The 19,557-nt window shown below is 35.4% G+C and overlaps 1 protein-coding gene across 2 annotated transcripts in view; it reads left to right on the top strand.

Moving 5' to 3' along the window:
* TESK2 (testis associated actin remodelling kinase 2) overlaps positions 1-19,557 on the top strand; it is a 130,071-nt gene that overhangs the window by 3,851 nt on the left and 106,663 nt on the right. For both annotated transcript variants that reach the window (XM_079116046.1, XM_079116045.1), the window contains exon 2: positions 18,204-18,510. In XM_079116046.1, the coding sequence (XP_078972172.1) occupies positions 18,286-18,510 (225 nt within the window). In that variant the 5' untranslated portion in view covers positions 18,204-18,285. The remainder of the gene's footprint in view (positions 1-18,203; positions 18,511-19,557) is intronic.

The raw sequence follows: 19,557 nt of genomic DNA, 5'->3' as shown, positions 1-19,557 counted from the left end.
TGGGAGACTGAGGCAGGAGGATCACAAGTTCAAGGTCATCTTAGCAATTTAGCAAGACCCTGTCTGAAAAAATTAAAAGGGCTGGGAATATAACTCAGTGGACCCCTGGGTTCAATACCCAATACCAAAAATACAAATAATAAAAATTTTTTTTGAGACAGGGTCTTTGTTACTGAGACTGGTTGAACTGAATTGGTGATCCTCTGCCTCAACTTCCCAAGTTTCTGGGATTATAGGCATGTGCCATCATGCCAGACATTCTTGAATATTTTAGAAAGGCAGAATGATCAAAGGAAAAATATTGAAAGTCCTAATTGTAATGAACCCTGGTAATTTCTATATTAACTATATTATTATAGGCAAATGACTCACCCTCTATAGGTTTTGGTTCATTTAAAAAAGTTTTTTTTAGTTGTAGATGGACACAATACCCTTATTTTATTTATTTATTTCTATGTGGCGTTGAGAATTGAACCCAGCACCTCACACATATCAGGTAAGTGCTCTACCACTGAGCCACAATCCCAGCCCTTTGGTTCATTTTTAAAACTGATATTTGAATAGATAATATATCTGTGTGGTTAAATATAAAAATATTTATATGTAAATATTTATATATTCTATATATATAGAAAGTCTCATCCCATGCCTTTCCCCCTGTCTACCCATTTCCTTATTCTCTTGTCATGATCTTTCTTTCTAGTGTTGGTTATTGAACTCAGGGCCTCTTGTTTGCTGGATAAGTTCTCTGCCGCTTTCAGCTGAAAGTGCATCAACATTCCCTGTCTTTACATTCTTTTAGACTTTCTTGAGACAAATGCTTACAAACATGGGTATATAATTTTATTTTTCTCATTTTTCATGCAGAATACTGTGGTTCCCCACTGTTCTGCACGCTGTCCAACTGCATACAGTCTTGCCATTTCACTTAATGTATATTGGAGACCTTTTCAGATCAATGCATAGATTAGTATTTGTTTTTGAACACTTGCATAGTATCTAATAGATTTCCATGAAATAGATGTATCATAGTTTATTATAGTTTATTTAACTAGTTCCTTATTATGTACATTTTCTTTTTTTGGGTACCTGGGATTGAACTCCGGGCATTCGACCACTGAGCCACATCCCCAGCCTTCTTTGTATTTTATTTAGAGATAGGGTCTCACTGAGTTGTTTAGCATCTTGTGAAGTTGCTGAGACTGGCTTTGAACTCTCCATCCTCCCACCTCAGCCTCCCGAACTGCTGGAACAGGTGTGCGTCACTGTGCCCGGCTTCTCACTATGGACATTTATGTTTCAGTTTTTAAATGTTCAAGCAATGTTGTATTGAAGACCTTTGAACATGTCATTTTACGTGCGTTCAAGAGGATTTATGGGATAAATTCACAGAAGTAGAATTTCTAGGTTAAAGTATAAATGCAGTTATCATTATGAAATATATTGGTAAATTTTTTTCCTTAGGGATTGCTCCCATATACATTGCCTGTTCATGCACTTACATTGACTGTAATGTAGCTATTAATATAGTACTTACTATATGCATGAGTACTGTTATTAGTGCTTCACATACATTACCTCATTTAATCTTAGTGAGATTCCTTTGAGGTAGGTGCTATTATTATCTGTTTTTCAGGTGAATACATTAAGGAATAGAAAATTTATATGATCACACATCACACAGCTATTAAGCTGTAGAAGTTTAAACTAAGCACTCTGGCTCTAGGATCATGTTGTTAGTATTATGCTTTGCTGTTATCAAACTTGAAATTTTGCCAATCTGATAGGGAGAAATGATATGTCAGCGTAGTTTTAATTTTTTTTTTTAATGCTAAGGTTCAGTACCTTTTTATATGTTTGAGTCATTTCTTTTCTCTTTGAGTTCTCTTTGAGTCCTTTTTCATTAACTACCTGTTTAAGTCTTTTACCTGTTTTTCTGTTGAGTCATATATCTCTTTCCTATTGATTTTTAGGGGCTCTCCCCCCGCCAGCTCCGGACTGAACTGAGGCCCTTGAGCATGCTCTTCTACTGAGCTACACCCTAGCTCTATTTTGATATTTGTCTTCTGTTTTGTTATATTTCCACATGGAAGTTTTTGATTTCTATGTAGGCTATTTATCAATATTTTCTTTATGGCTTTTGGATTTTGAGTTATAATTAAGAGAATCCCTCTGCATTTCAATTGTTAGTTTTTTTTATCTATCCAGTGGGCACAAGAAAACAATTATTGTGAAGGTCAAAGTGCTTTGTGAACTGTAAACTGTAAATCATTATACAGATGAAATATGGTGTTATTTATTAATTTGTCTTTTGAACAAGTTGTACAGAGTTGTCATCTTTTCACTTAAATAGAATAGAATGATATAATTATCATTTGCAATATAGAAAACTAGGATGGTATTGATATTATGTTAATGTTTTCCCTTGGATAATTTGCATGGGATATTTTTCAAAATGATTTCCACAATGATTTCACTGTGGAAATCCTGAAATATTTTTGCATATTTTAGTCTTATTGTTCCTTGTATTAGAATTTGACTGAAAGTTATCAATATGTTTCACTCATATTAGCTATGGTTCACAAATTTACATACTATTTAGTTTTAGTACCAAACCTACCGATTGGTAGGATTTACAATTTGGGAAGGCTAAAATATTTTTTGTAATTATCAAAGTAATGCATATTTATTAAGGAAGAATTGGGAAATTGGAAAGATTTCAAGGGAGAAAATAAAAATTCCTCAGAATCTGTTCATGATTGAACAAGTTAATAACCAGTGTTAACATACTGGGCTATGTCCTGTCAGAATTCATACTCTGTGTGTGTGTGTACTTTTTGATACTAGGGATTGAACTCAGGGGCACTCAACCACTGAGCCACATCCCCAGTCCTTTTTTGTATTTTATTTAGAGACAGGGTCTCACTGAGTTGCTTAGCATCTTGCTAAATTGTTGAGGCTGGCTTTGAACTCTTGATTCTTCTGCTCAGCCTCCTGAGCCACTGGGATTATAGGAGTGTGTCACTGTGCCTGTCTTATTTTTTGAGACAGTCTTGCTAAATTGCTTAGGGCCTCTAAATTGCTGAGGATGACCTTGATTTGTGATTCTCCTGTCTCAGTCTCCTGAGTCACTGGGATTATAGGAGTGCACCACTACACCCAACTAAGAATTAATTTTTTTTTAATATAGAAAGTATGTAATATTAATGGTCCTTTTTTTTCTCCACTGAGTATTTTGATTTATATTATATTATAATTTCTATGCCACAATTAGTTTGAAGGTAAATTCTTGGAGCTCATAGTCCAGTGAAAGACAGATAAACTACAATTAAAATACTGTATGATAACTGTGATAACAGATTTGTACAGGGCATTATAAAAGCACAGAAAAAGGAGATTGAGGGGTCATAGAGCACATCCCACATGAGATGATTACTTGAGAGAGCCATGTTGAAGCTGCTAGGAAGAACACATCAAGTAGAAAGAGTATTACACGCATAGGCACTGAAGTGTGAGCAGGGCCTTACAAAAACTCTATATTTGGAGTAGGTTGTGTCTATGGGTGGAGAAAAAGAAATAGATGAGGTTGGAGATGTGTGTAGGAGTTAAATGAGGAAGAGTATATGACACATGATGGGTTCTCCAAAGTTTGCTTAGCCTAGAGGATATATTGGAAGAGGTATGAGTGGAGGTAGGAAGACAAAAACACATTAGTGAATACCATGTAAGTATAGTTAAAATGTACTACAAGAGCTAAAATGAGGTGAACATCACTTAAGCTGAGGTGGGAAGGGAGTCCTGCATTAGAAAGGTGGACTAAGTCTGGATTATAAATAATGATTGCCTATTTTTAGAGGAGTCATGTCCTTGAATGGCAGCTAAGGAATTTTATAAGCAACAGATTTCTTTCTATATTTTAAATTATCGTGTATTATGTGAAAACCATTTTAGATTGTGGTTAGTCTGAAATGCTGTTGAAATATTTCATTCCTATGAATTAGTGGAAATACAATTAAAGAAAATTATAATTTGGGGGGGGGTTACTTGGGATTGAACTCAGGGGCACTCAACTACTGAGCCACATCCCCAGCCCTCTTTTGTATTTTATTTAGAGACAAGGTCTCACTGAGTTGCTTAGCACCTCTCTTTTTGAGGCTGGCTTTGAACTCCTGATCCTCTTGCCTCTTGTCAGCCTCCCCAGACACTGGGATTAGAGGTGTGCGCCACCATGTCCCGCGAAAATTGTATTTAAGCTGAGCATAGTAGTGCATGCCAGTAATTATAGCTACTCAGGATGCTGAGGCAGGAGGATCATGAGTTCAAGACCCGCTGCACAACTTAGTGAAACCCTGCCCCCGAAAAATAAAAATTGAAGGACTGGGGATTGCCGGGCGCGGTGGCACACACCTGTAATCCCAGCGACTCAGGAGGCTGAGACTGGAGGATTGCTAGTTCAAAGCCGGCCTCAGCAACAGCGAGGTGCTAAGCAACTCAGTGGAACCCTCTCTCTAAATCTCTAAATAAAATGCAAAATAGGGCTGGGGATGCGTCTTAATGGTGGAGTGCCCCTGAATTCAATCCCCGGTAATCCGCCACCCCCACCCCCCAAAAAACAAAACAAAACAAAACAGGACTGGGATGTAGCTCAGTGGTAGAGCAAGCACCCCTGGGTTCAAGTTCTAGTACTTCCAAAACGTTTTTTTAATTTAAAAAGGAGTATGTGTATAAATATTTATATATGTATAAAAGGTCTGTGAAAATAGGCACTGTGTGAAGAAAACTTTTATAACAGAAGTGTCTGCTCATCTCCTTTGAATTCTTTGTGTGTGTGTGTGGTGGGGTTACTGGGGATGGAACCCAGAGTCTTTTGCATGTTAGTTATCCTTTACCACTTAATCCCAGGTACTGGGGATTGAACCCCAAGGGTATTTAACTACTGAGTCACATCCCTAACCATTTTTTTTTTCCATTTTTAATTTTGAGACAGGGGCTTGTTAAATTTCTGAGGCTGGCTTTGAACTTGTGGTCCTCCCAAGTCACTGGAATTACAGGTGTGCACCACCATATCTGGCTTTTTTTTTTTTTTTTAATTTTTTTGCAATTTTGAGGCAGAGTTTCAATAAATCGCTGAGATGGATCTTGAATTTGTGATCCTCCTGCCTCAGTCTTCTGAATAGCTAGAATTGTGGCTACTGTACCTAGCTATTCCTTTTGATTCTTAAAAACCACATAACTCTATTGGCATGATAAATCTCTGTTCTCTTTGCAGTGTCAAAAGTTCAGGAAAATCATATTAAAAGCTCTCTTAAAGCTCCATAATTAGAGCTGGAGAGGTATAGCTCAGTGGTAGAGTGCCTATCATGAAGGCTCCGGGTTTGACCCATAGGACTACCAAAACCAAACAGAAACTCCGTAACTACATTATAGAATAGATCTCTAATTGGAACTGTTTGTTTTTCCTAAACTTTCATCAAAAAGAAAATATGTAAAGAAAGCAAACCCCCATCAGAGGAAACAACAGCTAGTAGGCTGCAGTTAATATGAAATCCTTTTAATGGTTACGTCTTTTGCATTTGTATTTCTGTATAGTCATAACTGAGTGTTTTAAGAGACTCAGGATTATTATTCATTGATATTATGTGCACTGTGCCACATTTTTTTAGACACAATATTTATTCTTTTATGTGGTGCTTAGGCTCGAACCCAGTGCCTCAAGCATGTGCTAGGCAAGTGCTCTACCACTGAGCTACAGCCCCAGCCCCACATTTCTTAATAAACTGATGTTCCATTTTATGATTATAGATGGAGTGTACCATTATGGAAAGTTCAGAATAAGAGTACAGAATAAATCATAATTTTTACACTCCAAAATAAATGATCCCTTTAGTGTAATTATTTTTTTGGTGCATACTTTTATACACTTAAAATTGTTTATTCAATTTTTATGTTCTTTGCCCCTCCCTTTTGTCATTTAATATATAAATTATCTCATGTAACTATATCGTCTCAATTACTGTTATAGGAGGAAAAAGGATTTTTTTTGTTTTCTAACCCTTTTTTGGTGGGTGGGTGGGTGTGATAGTGGGAATTGTGTATGTTAGACAAACACTCTACCACTGAGCCATATCCCCAGCCCTTGTTCTAACTTTTTTATCTTAATTTTAAAAAATAAATAAAAGGGCTGGGGTTGTGGCTTAGTGGTAGAGTGCTTGCTTAACATGTGTAAGGCACTGGGTTCTATCCTCAGCACCACATAAAAATAAATAAATAAATAAATAAAATAAAGGTATTGTGTCCACCTACAACTAAAAAAAAGAAAAAAAAAAAAAAAAAGAAAAAGTAGGTGGGCACTGTGGTGCATGCCTGTAATCCCAATGATTAGGGAGGCTGAGGCAGGAGGATGACAAGTTTGAGACCAGCTAGAGCAACATAGTAAGACCACCCCATCTAAAACAAAAGTAATGCATGATAATTGTAAAAATTATTAACCTCATAGAAATGTATTGTATAATAAAGGAGTCTCTTATAAATCCACCAAGATGACAGTTTGTGTGTGTGTGTGTGTGTGTTTTCTAGGTTATACTAATATTTTCTATTTATTTAAGAAAATAAAAACAAGCCGGGCACAATGGCTCATGCCTATAATGCCAGCAGCTTAGGAGGCTGAGGAGGATTCCAAGTTTAAAACCAGCCTCAACAACTTAGTGAGACCCTGTCTCAAAATGAAAAATAAAAAATGGGGAAGAGGGGTGTGCACTGGGGTTGTAGCTCAGTGGTAGAGAGCTTGCCTATTGCATAGCACATGTGAGGTACTGGGTTTGATCCTCAGCACCACATAACAATAAATAAATGGTGTCTATATACAACTAAAAAATGATACAATAATAATTAAAAAAAAGATCTTGGGGATGTGGCTCAGTGGTTAAGTACCCCTGGGTTCAATCCCCAGTACCAATAATAAATAAATACATACATACATAAATAAATAAGGATTGCACTTTGCATTCTACTTTGCCACTTTCTGTTGTCACTTTTTATTGTCTAAGAGAGACTCAAACATCTTTCCATGTCAGTATGTATAGAATTTACAATTTACTTCATTCCTTTGATTCCCTTTTTTTTTTATCCCCCCCAGTCTGGAGTATTAAACCTAGAATGCTAGACAGGCTCTTTACCAGTGTAGCTCAGAGCTATACTCCCAGCCCTACCTCATTCTTTTAATGACTACATAATGTTAAATTATATGGATGTCTATAATTTATTTAACCTATCCCTATTGAAGGACATTGGATTATCTCCAGTTTTTCTCTGTTAACAAAAATGTGTAAATTAGTACTCTGGTGTATATATCTTTGTGTACTTACAGTAACTGTCTTTTTTGATTTTTTGAGGGGAATGCTGGAGATTGAATTCAGGGCCTTATGCATGCTAAGCACATATTCCACTACTGACCCCCCAATTGTCATTTTAATAACTATAAAATATTCTTCTTAACAGAAATAATACATTTGAGAAAGAAAATATGGTTGAATAAAAATTATTTGTTAAACTTTAGGTAATCCTTTGTTATTAATTTTGTCTTTCCTTTTATTCAATTCTTATTAAGCCTTTGTAATGTAAACTAAGAGATATTAACCTAGAAATCCACATAACCCTAAGCACTTGATCACTTGGAGTCTAATGTTTCATGTCATTTCATGCTTCAGCATATAAAGTTATAGAGAAAACAGGAAGCTCCATCCCCAGCCTTTTTCATTTTTGTTTTCGGGCAGGGTCTTGCTAAATTACCCAGGCTTGAATTTGTGTGATCCTCCTGCCTCAGCCTCCTGAGTAGCTGGGATTACTGTGCCCTCTGAAACTATATTCTTTTTTTTTCCCTTTGTGGTATTGTTAATTTAACTCAGGGGCACTGTACCACTGAACTAAATTCTCAGTCCCTTATTTTTTGTTTTGCTAAGTTGTTGAGGCTGACCGCAAACTTGAAGTCTTCCTGCCTCAACTTTGAGTAGCTGAGATTACAGGGGGTGCATCACTGTACACAACTGAAACTATATTATTTGTATCTAGTTTGTGCAAAACAATCCATAGTCATACATGAATTCTGCCCTAGGAATATCATACATGTAATATGCATCTATTTTTGCTATTAATCATTTATTTTTGGTCCTGGGCATTGAACTCAGGGATGCTTTATCACTGAGCTGCATTCTCAGTCTGTTTTATTTTTTGAGATAGGATATCTTTAAATTGCCCAGGTTGACCTGGAATTTGCAATCCTCCTCCTTCATCCTCCTGAGTCACTGGAATTACAGGTGTGCAACACTGTGTCCAGGTTTTGCTATTATATTTTGAAGGGTCTTTGATTATCAGACAGCAATTAAATGAGTTTTTGAAAAAAATTGTATTTTGCAGTGCTAGGGTTTGAATCCAGGGTCTCCTGTGCATGCTTGGCAAGTACTGTACCACAGAGCTGTATTCTCAGCCCCACTTGATCTCTTTTTTAAAGTTATTTATCTTCTTTCTCACTTCTCTGTCCTCACTGCTGTGACATTAACCCTTCTTCTAATCTTTCATTAGCAATTATTGCACTGTATTGTGTTAATTGTGTCTTTCTGGGTGACTAAGCTCTTGGAGAAGTGCAGTCATGTTTTATTCTGTTTTGTATCCTCCTCCCAGAGAGAGGCAGTATTAGTATAGTGATTAAGAGTACAGGCTCTGGGCTCAAATCCTGGCTCTATGAGATTGGACAAGTTATCTTATTCCTTTATGCCTTTGTTTCCACATTTGTAAGGTGAGGTAAGAATAGTATCTATTTTATAGGACTGTTGTGATTATTAAATATAAAGCACTTGGAAAAGTTCCTGGGTTATAATAAATGTTGAGTAAATATAGCATCTATAATGTTAATATATAAGCACCTATATATTAGTATTTCACCTGATGGGAACCCAGTTAACATCTGATTGAGTTAATAGAGGGGATTCCTGAATCGATCAAAAGATTGAATTAGTTAACCTCTAAGTACCTCTACAGCTTTCAGCCTAAATTTCTGTTTTGTGTCATGGCTTAACCTTTGGCCCAGGAATTGGTGGATTCTAGTTACGTGGCAAATATAATGCTTATCCAAAAGAGCTAATGCACTTTTAAGAACTGGCTTTTGATCTGTCTGGCACTAACATATGCCATTGTGTATATTCGTGGCTAATTAAATAGGGGATGCCAGTTTTTATGCTTGAATGCCTTTCGTTTGAATGGAAACCGCAACTTATTATTTCACAGCAGGATGGCAAACTCAGCAGTATTGCTTTTATTTTTAATTAGGCAGTCATCCTGAAACGTGTCTGTATTTGCTGCGTTGGTTCATAGAAAAGATAACAGCTGAGCAGACCTGTCATGTAGATTTGCCATGTGTTTGGTCTTGAAACACAACTAATATGCTTGTCAGTATTTCTGTTCTTAGAAATTAATGAACAATTTCCTGGGCTGCATATCACTCTTAACAAATCCTTATTTCATTTGGATTATTTAGGGGATTTTATGATTATAGAAAGAAAGTATGTTTAGGATATTAGCATATTGTGTTTGCATTCTTTTTCTATTTTTTATACCTAGGATATAAAAATCCACTGATAACTCAGAAATCTGTTTTCCTCACTTGGGGGAAACTTCATTATCAATTCTGTACACCATGATAGTTAGATGGAAGAATTTTGGTTACTGGTTGATAGTACAATATCCTGCTATCTGCTTCTGTGGTTGATACTTTTTCAGTGACTGATAGGTTTTCAGGATTATACTTTATGCCTACTCTACAGTGAAGTTTCATCTACTTTGAGTTATTATATTTTTCCTGTCACTTTGTCATCCATTTTTTAGAAAGCCTGTTTGAATTAATGCTAATTTTTATGTCTGAAATGACTAAAGGCTTTTGTCTTAGAGGCTGATGAGTTATCATCTGTGCACTTTTTAGTCTCTCTGTTGAGGAAGGGTGGAGAATAGTAGTGGCTTTCTATAGCTAATTTGCAAATATTTTTTCATAGAAATTTAGCTATGATTCTGGAGGAGATAGTCTGTAGTGGGAAACGCTTAGATTTGGGAATGATCAGATTTGAATCTTAAGTTTGCCACTTGTTTGTGTTTGATCAAGTCTTGATTTCTCAGGGTCTTAAGTTTTTCAAAACCCTTTACGTTGGAAATGATAATACCTACTTTACAGAGTTGTCACAAAGATTAGAGGTAACATACATAAATGCTTTGTAGAATGCATAGGCCATAGTAAAGGGTGGCTGCAGTTATTATTCAAAGCACTTTAAAACCATTAAGGTTTCTTTTCCTTTTTCTTCTTTTTGGCAGTACTGGGAATCAAATCCAGGGGCATGGTATAGTAGGAAAGCATTGTATCACTGAGCTATATCTCCAGCCTTTCCGAAGCATTGTACACAGTAGTATAATCTGAGAGTCCTGAAAGCTTCCTTGATTCTCTGGAAAATGATTTGAGGAATTCCCACTTTGAAAAGATTAAATATATAATATTAGTCATAGACTATTTTTTAAAATTTATTTTTAGTTGTTGATGGACCTTTATTTTATTCACTTATTTATATGTGGTGCTGACAGTCTAACCCAGTGCCTCACACATGCTAGGCAAGTGCTCAACCCCAGCCTTTGGTCATAGACTATTTAACTAACTTTTTATTTTATTTTAATTTTTTTTTTTTTTTTTTTGTAATGCGGATTGAACCCAGGAACACATTATCGCTGAGCTACATCCCTAGTCCTTTGTTTCTTCTTTTATTTTGAGACAAGTTTCTTGCTAAGTTCCTGAGGCTGGCCTTGCATTTGTGATTCTTCTGCCTCAGCCTTCTGAATCTCTGGGATTACAGGTGTGCCCCACCATGTCTGACAACTTTTTTTTTTTTTAATTGGTACATTTTCATACTAATTTATTCAACCAAACCTTTTTTTAATTTGTTCTAATTAGTTATACATGACAGCAGAATGCATTTCGATTCATTGTACACAACTGGAGCACAACTATTCATTTCTCTGGTTGTACGTGATGTAGAGTCCATACCATTTGTGCGATCATACAAGTACCTAAGTTAATGATGTCAATCTCATTCCACCTTCTTTCCCACTTTCCTGCCCACTTTTCCCCTCATTCCCCTCTGCCCAATCCAAAGTTCCTCCATTCACTGCCCCCCCAATTATGAATCAGCATTCATATATCAGAGAAAACTTGTCCTTTCAACCAAAGCTTTTAATGTACCTTCTTGGTGCAAGACAAATCAACCCCCAAACCCCAACAGAAATTAAAAGTAACCTTAAAAAGAAACTGCCTATGTAAAAGAAAAGTTTTTAATTTATTTTTTAAAAATATTTTTTAATTTGTGATGGATCTTTATTTATTTATATGTGGTGCTGAGAATCGAACTCAGTGCCTCACACATGCTAGGCAAGCACTCTACCACTGAACTACAAACCCAGTCCAAAGTTTTAAATTTCTACATTTATAAATATCGAAGTTGCAAATACATTTACTAGCGGGTGTGGTGGCGCACACCTATAATCCCAGCAGCTCGGGAGGCTGAGGCAGGAGGATGTATCGTGAGTTCAAAGTCAGCCTCAGCAATGTTGAGGTGCTAAGCAACTCAGTGAGACCCTGTCTCTAAATAAAAAAGAGGGCTGGGGATGTGGCTCAGTGGTTGAGTGCCCTTGAGTTCAATCCCTGGTAACCAAAAAAGTCCACATTTACTAAAAAATTATCTGTGTGTGTCCCTGTAAGCCACAAAAGTTTGGTTTTTTTGAAAGACTACTACAGATTGTTTCCTAGTTTAAGAATGATTAAACTTTTCCAACACAGTATTTCTCAGTTGGGGCACTACTGGCATTTAAGATAGGGCAATTGTTTGTTGTGCAGAACTGCTCTGTGCATTGTAGGACATTTGGTTTCCCTGGTCCCAGCCCACTAAAATACCAGTATTTCCCATCCCACACTCCTGCCATTGTAACAATAGCTCCTCCCTAACAAGACAACCCTTCTCACCCTAGAAATTTTTACATGCTCCTACTTGAGAACCACTGGGACTCCACCTAAAATATTTTTAGTGAAGCAGATCAAATATTACCAGTTTTCATTTTTAAAATCCAAGTATTTTATAGTACTGGGAATTGAACTCAAGGGAACTCTACCACTGAGCTACATCCCTAGGTCTTTTTATTTTGTATTTTGAAGTAGGGTCTTACTAAATTGCAGAAGCTGGCCTCAGACTTGTGATCTTCCTGCCTCAGAGTCCTGAGTTGCTGGGGTTGCAGGTGTATGCCATCATACCCTTCTAAAAATCCAAGTTTTACAGGCTTAAGATTAATTATTCTGGGCTGGGGAGATAGCTCAGTTGGTAGAGTGCTCACCTTGCAAGCACAAGGCCCTGGGTTCAATCGCCAGCACCGCAAAAAAAAAAAAAAAAAAAAAAAAAAAAAAAAAAATTATTCTTACTTGATAATAAAGTCTGATCTTTTGAACCAACTAGCTTCTTTGGAGTTAAACTGCATTTTTTCTCCAACTGTATTTTTTTAGTAAATGTAAGAGTAACTATTTCTGTTCCCAAAAATGTTTGAGAAGCACAATTAAATCAAAGGATAATAGTCCATAAATAAGACCAAAAGATGTAATCTAGATGCAGAAGATATCTTAAAATCTCACAAATTTCAATTTTCTGATTTTAAATTAATACATTTTCAGATTAAAAAAATAAGGTGTGGTTTTAGAGTGTGTTCATACCTTTATGCTGCCTTTTATGGCTGATTAAAATTTATCAGATTACATTGAAAGCCATTTATAGCTTAGTTGATTTCATTTAAAATATGGTTATTTTGTATACTGGCCAAGGGAACAGGAGTCATGGTTTAGAAATTTTCTATTGCTTACTACAGCTCCAAAATGAATTATTAATAAAGTTCTTCTCCTGTGAAGGGCACTGTACTTTTTACCCCTCATTTTGGCTTTTTAGTAATTAGTGTTACTTTAGCATGTAAGAGGGGTTCTACACTAAATACCAATATTTATTATGCACTCTATTAACATTTTAAATTTATGACTTGAGCAAGTGAAGCTATCCAAAATTTCCCAGTTATAAATACTCCCTGGACTAAAAAGTGTAGTGGAATTGTTGGAGAATAATAGTTTGAAAATCTGAAGACTTGGCTTGTACACTGGAATGCTATTTATTTGCCCAATTATTTTCAGTTTTCTTGGCTTAAGCATACTGCATAGCTGTTGTATTAGTGATAGACTTAAGGGAAAAGAAAAACTGTTAAACTTTTTTTTAAATGAAAACATTTTAAATATAGAAAAGAATGCAATAATAATAAATACCACCTAGAATTACTGTTTCAAAAAATAAATAATAAACATTATTTTGTGTTGTTATAGGTTTATTTTTTGAAGAAAAGGAAACAACATTATTGCGGTAGTTGAAGTCTTTTGTTTTCCTTTCTTCTCTTTTTTCCTCACTAAGGCAACTACTATCATAAATTTAGTGTCTTTCTAGTTCATGCTTTTAGATATTCACTATAAATCAGTCTATTTATTTACCTTTAATATTTTGATAGAAATTGCATATTTGCTCTTTGCCAGGGACTGTTCATCTAATCAACAGTCCTATTGTTATTATAAGGATTAAAGGAGCTTTTATATATATATATATTTATTTATTATATATATTTATGTATAAATATATATTTAAAAATATATATAAATTAATGTAGCTGCTCTCTTTACTTTCATTTTATGAATGGGTAGTCGAAATTGTAGAAAGGTTAAATAGCATGTCCACATTCATACAGCTGCAAGTTAAATTTTTTTTTTTTTTTGTGGTGGTACTGGGGAAAAAACTAGGGGTGCTTTACCACTGCACTACATCCCCAGTTCTTTTTTAAATTTTGTTACAGGGTCTTGCTAATTTGCTGAGGCTGGACTCAAACTTTCTTTTTTTTTAGTTATAGACGGACATAATACTTTTATTTGTTTTTAATGTGGTGCTGAGGATTGAACCCAGTGCCTCACATGTGCTTGGCAAGAGTTCTACCACTGAGCCACAAACCCAGCCTGGCCTCAAACTTTTGATCCCCCTACCTCAGCCTCCAAAATTGCTGGGATTGCAAGCATGTGCCACCATTCCTGGTTGTGCAAGTTAAATTCTTCTTTGAACTGAGGTGTTTGCTTTATAGGCCATAATGTTCATTACTGTACTGTCCTGTCTCTCTATAATATAAGTATATATTATTTTGTATGTTTTTAAAAATGCATTTTAAAAATAAAAATGATATACTGTAGGGGGTGGTCGTCCAATTTTTTTTGTAACTTAGAAACTTTTTTGAATGAAATTTTAGTGATATCACTAACTAAACTTGCTTTCACCCTACTCAACATTGCTTTTGAATTATACTTACATTGCTTGGTACAATTTATGTAAACCCTGTATAGTTTACTGGTAAATATGCTATAATTTTTCTATTGCTCTTATAGATTAACTTTCAGTTGTTAATCTCTTCCCTTCCCCTTATTACATAGAATGGTAAAATGAAATGAAAATTCTTGTTCAGGTCTCCTGTATTTATATATGAGTTTCTCTTAAGTATATAATAAAAATAACAGTTTCTCCCTTTTGGAGAGTGCTGTGAGCAAAGATACAACATATTTTTTCAAAATAAAAATATCAAAATTGGGTTTGGGATTGTGGCTCAGTGTGAGTGCTTGCCTAGCATGCGTGAGGCACTGGGTTTGATCCTCAGTACCACATATAAATAAATAAAGGTACTATGTCCATCTACAACTAAAAGTACTTTAAAAAAAAAAAAAGACTGAAATTAAAAAAAAAATGCCAGTCTATTGTGCTATTGTAAAGTTTTGTAACAGGGTTTCTATCAGACCAGCTCAGTTGCAGTTAACAATTCCTTACCTCCTCCTACCTAGCTAAGAATATAAAACCAGACCTGTTGAGATGCAAAAAGCAATTTTTGTCTTTCATGCTTTAGTATAGAGAACTATGATCTGCCACCCCCAAGAACCCTGAGGGCACAAGAGGTGAATACTGTATTTCATTAAAAATGAAATATATCTCAAACAAGTAAAAGTCAGTAGATGGAAAACCTGTCAAATCAGTTAGTTAATTTAGTACACAATTATGTTTTATATATTCAATTTCACTTTAATATGACTTATTTTCTTTCATTTTTCTATTTTTTGTTATTATGGCTTATTTTTCTAAAATTACATTTTTCCCCCTTCTTTTCTGTCTCTCCCATTTGCAATAGGCTGGGCCTTCCTCTATATTTGTCTTTGTCGTCTTTTCTATCCAGATGACTAATTAACTCCTTACATCTTTTATAGTGGAAAAACACTAACCTAAGGAGTAATGAAATGGAAAAATTTTGAGCTTTGGTGCTGAATAGAGCTTGGTTCCAATTCTGGTTCTGCTAGCTGTATATGCTAGATAGGTTACTTAATCTCTGGAGTCTACTTTTCTTTTTCTTGTCTGTAAAATACCTTGGTGGAGTGTTTTAAGGATTAAATGAGAAAATGTTAGTAAAAATCCTGGAGCTTAAACAAAACAAAACAAAAACAAAGAAAAAACTGTTAACATTTCCCTCTTATGCTATACAGGATCCTCAACTCTTAGTGTACATAAAGACTCACTATGGAGCTTGGTTAAATTCCAGGCCTCACCCTAGAAGATTCTGATTTAGTAGGTCAAGAGTGAGGACAAGCTCCTCAGGTAATTTTGAAGCAGATGATCAACAGACATTCTTTGAGAAATGCATTTCCTTGGTTCCTTGGTTCCAAGTCTAGCTTTGTTAATAAACAGTTTATAGCTTTTACTTATAACTTCTACTTTCTTGGCCTTGTGTTTACTCAAGTATAAAATGAATGATTACTTGATGATCTCTATTGACTGTCAAATTTAAACATTTTTGGGTTTTTTTTTTTTTTTTTTTGGATTGAACCCAGGAGCACTTTACCTCTGAATTACATCTGTAGCCTTTTTAAAATTTTTATTTTGAGACAGGGTCTTGCTAAGTTGCTAAGGCTGGCCACAAATTTGTGATTCTTCTGCCTCAGCCTCCCTAGTTGCTGGATTGCAGGTGTGTGCCACCATACCCAATGCATAAAAATTAAAAAGTGTTGACCTTATAACCCAAAAGTTTTGTTCTTGTGACCTTAAACTTCTGATTTGTTGGTCCTGATGTCACTTTTTGGCAAAGGTTCAATGGTGGTAATACTGAAATGTTTTTATTCCTTGAGTACTTGGATTATTCTTCCTTCTTTGAACACTCTGGTAGAACTAGCTTAAGCAAAAATAATTTATTTTAGGAATACAGGAATATTTCATGGAACCTTGTCACAATGCAGTTAAGTCTCAGGAATTGGGGGACTATAGCACAATAAGGAAAATCAAATTTCTCTCTCTCTTTTTCTCTTTGTAAGTTGGCCTCAATAATTTCTTAACTTATCTTCTGCCTTCCAGGCTGCATGGTAGAAAACAACTATGGCCAATAGTGCCTGACTTTACATAGTCTCCATTTTAGAAAGCACTCAAACTGAGGCTGGAATATGTTAATTCCAATTCCAAATTGCCATAAAACAACTGTGAATGGTGCATATTGAGTAGAGTGTTGTTTCTGGTTATGGCAAGACAGTTAGGGTCATGTTGTAAGGATGGCCTTGGGACCCCTGCCATGATTCTCATATTTGAAGGTGGAGGAAGTAGGCTGGGTAGGTATTCATCATATTTATGAAAGCATCTCACTAATTGGATACTCACAAGGTTGTATTTTGCAATAAAAATCAAAGAAGACCGTCCCCACACACAAAAATAAAACCACAAAAGCAATTTTGTATTTTGTTTAGAACCCTTATAGTCTATTCTCATGGGGAAAAAAGTGAAAGTATGGCGAGCAGGCTAAAAGAAAAAGTGAGCTTGTGCTTTTTTCTTAGTTATGTATATGCCAGGTGGAATGGAGTCTTCTGTTGTCATTTCTACTGTACTGTGTTGTATAATCAATATTGAAATTTAAGATTGCTTTTGGATATAGTTTTCTTTTAAAATTATAACAATTTTGAAATTTGTTGTCTTTTATCTATTTGGACTTAATTTTTCAAACTAAGATAAAATTATGTGATGATGCAAGGAGAATTGGTAGGAGCACAGGCTTTTGAATTAGTCTTGGATTTTAATTTTATCTCTACCAGGCAGTGACTCTGTGGTTACGTGATCTCTCTGTGAAATGAACATGAAAATTCTTATGAATTATTTGAGAATGAAATGACATGATATAGGTAGGTAGAAGCTCTTAAGTGCATGCTTTTGCCACTAAGCTATCAGGCCAGCCCATGCTTTTATACTGTTTCCTAGAAAGTTAGTGGTTAATGAATGATAGATACTATCATTGTTATTTTGTTACTTAGAATGTAATTGATTATCTTATGTTCTACTCATATTAAAGGAGTGAGTACATCTTGGATTTTAAATATATCAGTGAGTTTTTTTTTGTTTTTTGTTTTTTTTCCTGTACCATGGATTAAACCCAGGGGCACTTAACTACTGAGCCAAATCCCCAATCCCAGTCCTTTTTATTTTGTTAAGTTGTTGGGGCTGACTTTGAACTTGTGACTTGCCTCAGCCTCCTGAGTCTCTGGGGTGACAGGCATTTGCCACCACACCTGGCTGTTGTCAATGTTGTGGTTTTTTTTTTTTTTTTTTTGGTGGTGCTGGGGATCGAACCCAAGCACTCTACCGATTGAGCTATCTCCCCAGCCCTATCAATGTTTTTTGAAGGTAAAGACATAAAAGTATTTTTTAGATCTGAAAATCAGGAGATAGAATGTGAAAGGAGCTGGGTGAACTGGCACACGTATTATTCCAGCTACTAATGAAGCTAAGGCAGGAAGATTGTAAGTTTCAGGACAACCTCGGCAACTTAGTGAGACCTGTCTTAAAAAAAAAAAAAAAAAAAAAATAATAATAATAATAAAGGACTGGGGAATGTAGATCAGTGGAATAGTATGCATGGACTCAATTCCGGTATGGGGAGAGGGGTGCATATGAAAGGAAATAATTTTGCATTGAAGTAAAATTTATTTGCATATATTTATTCATTAATGATTAATGATTTTAATGAGATTTTTCTGGTTTCTTGTTTAGTGTCAAATTGGAAGAGAAGTAAAGTTCAACAAATACTATGTATGGAGTTCTTTCTTAATAGAAGAAAGTGATTATTGAGACTATGGATCGGAGCAAACGGAATTCAATTGCAGGATTTCCCCCACGTGTGGAACGTCTTGAAGAGTTTGAAGGTGGTGGTGGTGGAGGGGATGGAAACATGACTCAGGTGGGAAGAGTTTGGCCATCCTCATACAGAGCTCTTATAAGTGCCTTTTCCAGACTGACACGTCTGGATGACTTCACCTGTGAAAAAATAGGATCTGGTTTCTTCTCTGAAGTGTTCAAGGTGAGTGATCCCTCAGTTTCATGTTGTTTTGCTGATGGTCACATTCAGTGCAGGGCTGATATTTAAGTAGGCCAAAGGTTTTGTCTAGTCAGGGTATTGTGCATTTTGAGCAGTTTTAAACTCCCCTCTCAAGCTATTTATTAACTTGTAAGATATTTTATTTGCTTTATTTATGAAAATAATACGTGATAATCGAAGGTTCAAAGAATATAAAAGTTTCTCCCACTCCTGTCTGACCTACCCACGTATGTAAAAGTATACGTATAGTCTCCAATAACCACTTTTAACCATTTGATGTATGAATTTTTATACCATTTTCTGTGCCGTATACATGCATATATAAAATTATGTATATAGGCAAAACATTGCGCAAACAAAATAAATAACAAAACTACATGTTAGTTTTGCTTGTTTTGTTTTTGTGTTAGGGATTGAACCCAGGGCTTATGTGTAATAAATGTGTGCTCTATCTACTATTGAGTTTTACTCTCGGTCTCTGTTAGCTTTATTTTTTTTATTTAGAGATATGGAGTCTTACTTATTGTGTGAGGTGATTCTCCTGCCTCAACCTTCCAAGTAGCTGGAACTACAGGCAACCTGCCACCTCACTCAGCTTGTTTACTTATTTTTGATAAAATTGAAACTTTAGGGCTGGGGATATAGCTCAGTTGGTAGAGTGCTTGCCTTGCAAGCACAAGGCCCTGGGTTCAATCCCCAGCACTGCAAAAAAAAAAAAAAAAAAAAAAAAAAAAATCGAAATTTTAAGGCTCCCAAGAAATCCTATTTCCTTGATTTATTCTCTCTCCTAGAAGATTATTTTGTACCTTTTCTTCTCTCATCAAATCCCAATATTTCCTCTTTAGTTCTTTCTCAGTGATGATCTCCTATAATTTGCTGAGAAAATTGAAGCAAGCAAAAGAGAAATTGCACAAACTCCCATCACTGCAAAAAGCTACCAACTCATATATATATATATGAGTATGATAATATATATATTATTATTATTATTATTTTTTGGTACTGGGAATTGAACCCAGGGCTTGTACA

The sequence above is a fragment of the Sciurus vulgaris genome (genome assembly GCF_902686455.1).
Source record: "Sciurus vulgaris genome assembly, chromosome: 1".
NCBI lineage: Eukaryota > Metazoa > Chordata > Mammalia > Rodentia > Sciuridae > Sciurus > Sciurus vulgaris.
The sequence above is the reverse complement of the archived record's forward strand: the minus strand, read 5'-3'. Positions and strand labels throughout refer to the sequence as shown.